Source organism: Anneissia japonica, unplaced genomic scaffold (genome assembly GCF_011630105.1).
Source record: "Anneissia japonica isolate Jap-2015-1 unplaced genomic scaffold, ASM1163010v1 scaffold142_len1259957_cov175, whole genome shotgun sequence".
NCBI lineage: Eukaryota > Metazoa > Echinodermata > Crinoidea > Comatulida > Comatulidae > Anneissia > Anneissia japonica.
This window is the reverse complement of record NW_022684560.1, coordinates 1,223,324-1,226,284: the sequence shown is the minus strand read 5'-3', so window position 1 is coordinate 1,226,284 and position 2,961 is coordinate 1,223,324. Positions and strand designations below refer to the sequence as shown.

Genomic DNA, 2,961 nt, shown 5'->3' with positions numbered 1-2,961 from the left:
CAAACATGGTTTTGTCTATTACAAAACATGTTTTATACAGACAAATATGTTTTTGTAAAGACAGAATAACTTTCGTCTATTACAAAACATAATTTGTTCCTTACAAACATGGTTTTGTATTACAGAACAGGTTGTGTGTCGTTTGGCGCTCCCGTAAGCTATATTTGTGGTACCGCAAACTGATACTATTGAAATAACCAATGTTTTTATTATCGTGACATTATTAAGTGACATAGCTTGTCAAAATAGTTTCAAAAAAGCATACCGGTAGCTATTCAATAACAACTTCCTTCGATTTCCTCCAAAGCCATTTTTGTATGCAACTGGAGAGTATCTGGGTTCTAGCGGTATGACACTTGCCTTATTACAAGAAGTAGTAGGTTCGATCTCGACATGCAGATGAAAAAATGATTTTTTTACTTAAAGAGATTAATGTTTGAAATGATTTTAACAGTACATTATTATCTTATATTCGAGCAGTCCTTTTATTTATCCATTTTTCATGTTGTGTTTACTGTGCTAGGCAGCAAACCCAATTTGAATATTATTTGCTATACAATAAATGTCTCTTCACGGTGCTAGGTAATATATTCCAATTAAGCTTTATTCAGAGCCCTCTCCTTATGAATGAGGAACATCTCATGAAACAGCCTGCAAATGAAAGTTTTGTTATTTATTCACCATTATCAATAGGATGCTTATCACGTGAAATATGCGATCATAATTTTAACTCAACACAACTCAATGTTCTCATATGGGTATATATTGGACTATGATATACTATTTTCATTATTATATTGCACATTTGCCATGGCATTAGGCCTAATATTTATGCATGTCCACATATTTGGAATATGACTATAAAGGATATGGTCTTCTCTTCTTTGATTGACTAATACAATGCTGGGAGAGAATCCTAAAAAAGCTAAAATTTATTTTAGGTATAGTTATAATAATAATGGTAATGATGATGATGATGATGATGATGATAATAATAGTGATAATAATAATAAGAAGAAGTATAGTATAGTATAGTAGTAGTAGTAGTAGTAGTAGTAGCAGCAGCAGCAGCAGCAGCAGTAGCAGTAGTAGTAGTAGTAGTAGAAATAATAATAACGTCGTCGACAACGATGATGATGATGATGATGATGATGATGATGATGATGATGATGATGATGATGATGATGATGATGATGATGATAAGAAAGATGACGATGATAATGGCGCCAACAACGATAATGATGAGATGATAATGATGGTATAATAATAATGATGTTGGTATAATAATAATAATAATAATGACGATGATGATGATGATGATGATGATGATGATGATAATGATGATGATGATGATGATGATGATGATGATGATGATGATGATGACGATGATGAAAATAAAGACTAGACTACCGATGATAAAATGCTGGTTCTTTATCAAAACATTAATTGACACAGCTGAGGCTTTTGCCGTGTGACTATATAATACTTTGTGTTTGTAGAATTAAGATGTGTACTGAGGTCCACATGTCCCATTTGTTGACGATTCATCATGAAATGGGGCATATAGAGTATGACCTACAATATGCAGACCAGCCTTACGTTTATCACGACGGGGCAAACGGTGCTTTCCACGAGGCAGTTGGTGAAATCATGTCTCTTTCGGTTGCCACACCGGCTCACCTCAAGAAAATAGGACTTCTTGATATCCAGGACACTGATTACGGTAATATTAACGTACTTTAACAACAAAACTCTAATATGAAATATGGTATGTTCTTCAACAATAAAAAAGATTATTGATCAATATACTACCCAAATAATAATAATAATAATAATAATAATAATAATAATAATAATAATAATAATAATAATGATGATGATGATGATGATGATGATGATGATGATGATGATGATGATGATGATGATGATGATGATGATGATGATGATGATGATGATGAAAATAATAACCCTAAAAAAAATCATATAGCTTAGGAGTGCAGCTAATTGTTAATGTGTTTGCTTTCTTGTCACAGGTGTCATGTGACAGCAGGATTTTTTCACACCACTACTCAAAGAACTCGACTTTACTTTATTGCAAATCACGAATAGATAACAAATGATTGAAGTTTAACAATACGTATTAGGTTTACCATCTTTGAAAAACTCCCTACGTAGTAATAAAATGTTTTTAACGTTCCGTGTTGAGTTTACGAAGAACAAATTCACGATTGTTTCTAAGATTGTAATTCTTCTTTTTTGGGGGGTGGGGGAGAAGACGTTAAAATGAAATGCAATCTATGGGAAGGTGATTTTAATTTTTCTAAAGTAGTTCTTACAGAGTGAGAGGCGACGATCAGCGAGTGATGAGATAGTGTGCAGGTTAGGCTTTTTCATAAGGAATACCAGGTGTCACGATGCCCAATTCCCCCTTTTGGGTTGATTCGAGGTCTGAACTTTGTTCCTTAGTTAAACAAGTCCCCCAAACAGTACAGCAATATTCCAACACTGATCTGATCATGAAAATATAGGAATTAATTAGATCAGAAGTATAGGCCTGAACTCCACTCGTTACGCACCGTTCAATCCTTAATTGACGAGTTACTGTTGGATACGAAAGAAATAACCAAAAATGCATTGTATTTAAAAATAATGTAATGGTATCACAGTTAATTGCTGTTATTTTTGTTGTTGATTATTTTAGACATTCGATCATGAATTTAATCAAATTGCTTGAACTACCAGTTTCCTCAATATAGTTCTTCCTATATTGAAAGTCATGCACTCTTGTTATACAAAATATCCACACCGTTGTTGGTGACGCTCTTGTGCTCAGTGGCGCATTTACTGGGGGAGCCCCTAATTACTCGCGCCCCCGCCCCCAGTCGCCACCCAAAATATCATTGACAAGTAGTTAAAATCACCTTATTTTGCGAATTAGCGCCCCTCAACTGATCACCGAGC

General features: G+C 34.1%; 1 protein-coding gene across 1 annotated transcript in view; it reads left to right on the top strand.

The window, feature by feature from the left end:
• The window catches only part of LOC117106339 (angiotensin-converting enzyme-like), a 16,917-nt gene that overhangs the window by 12,111 nt on the left and 1,845 nt on the right, over positions 1-2,961 (top strand). The window contains exon 8 of the mRNA XM_033247714.1: positions 1,500-1,723. Within this exon, the coding sequence (XP_033103605.1) occupies positions 1,500-1,723 (224 nt within the window). The remainder of the gene's footprint in view (positions 1-1,499; positions 1,724-2,961) is intronic.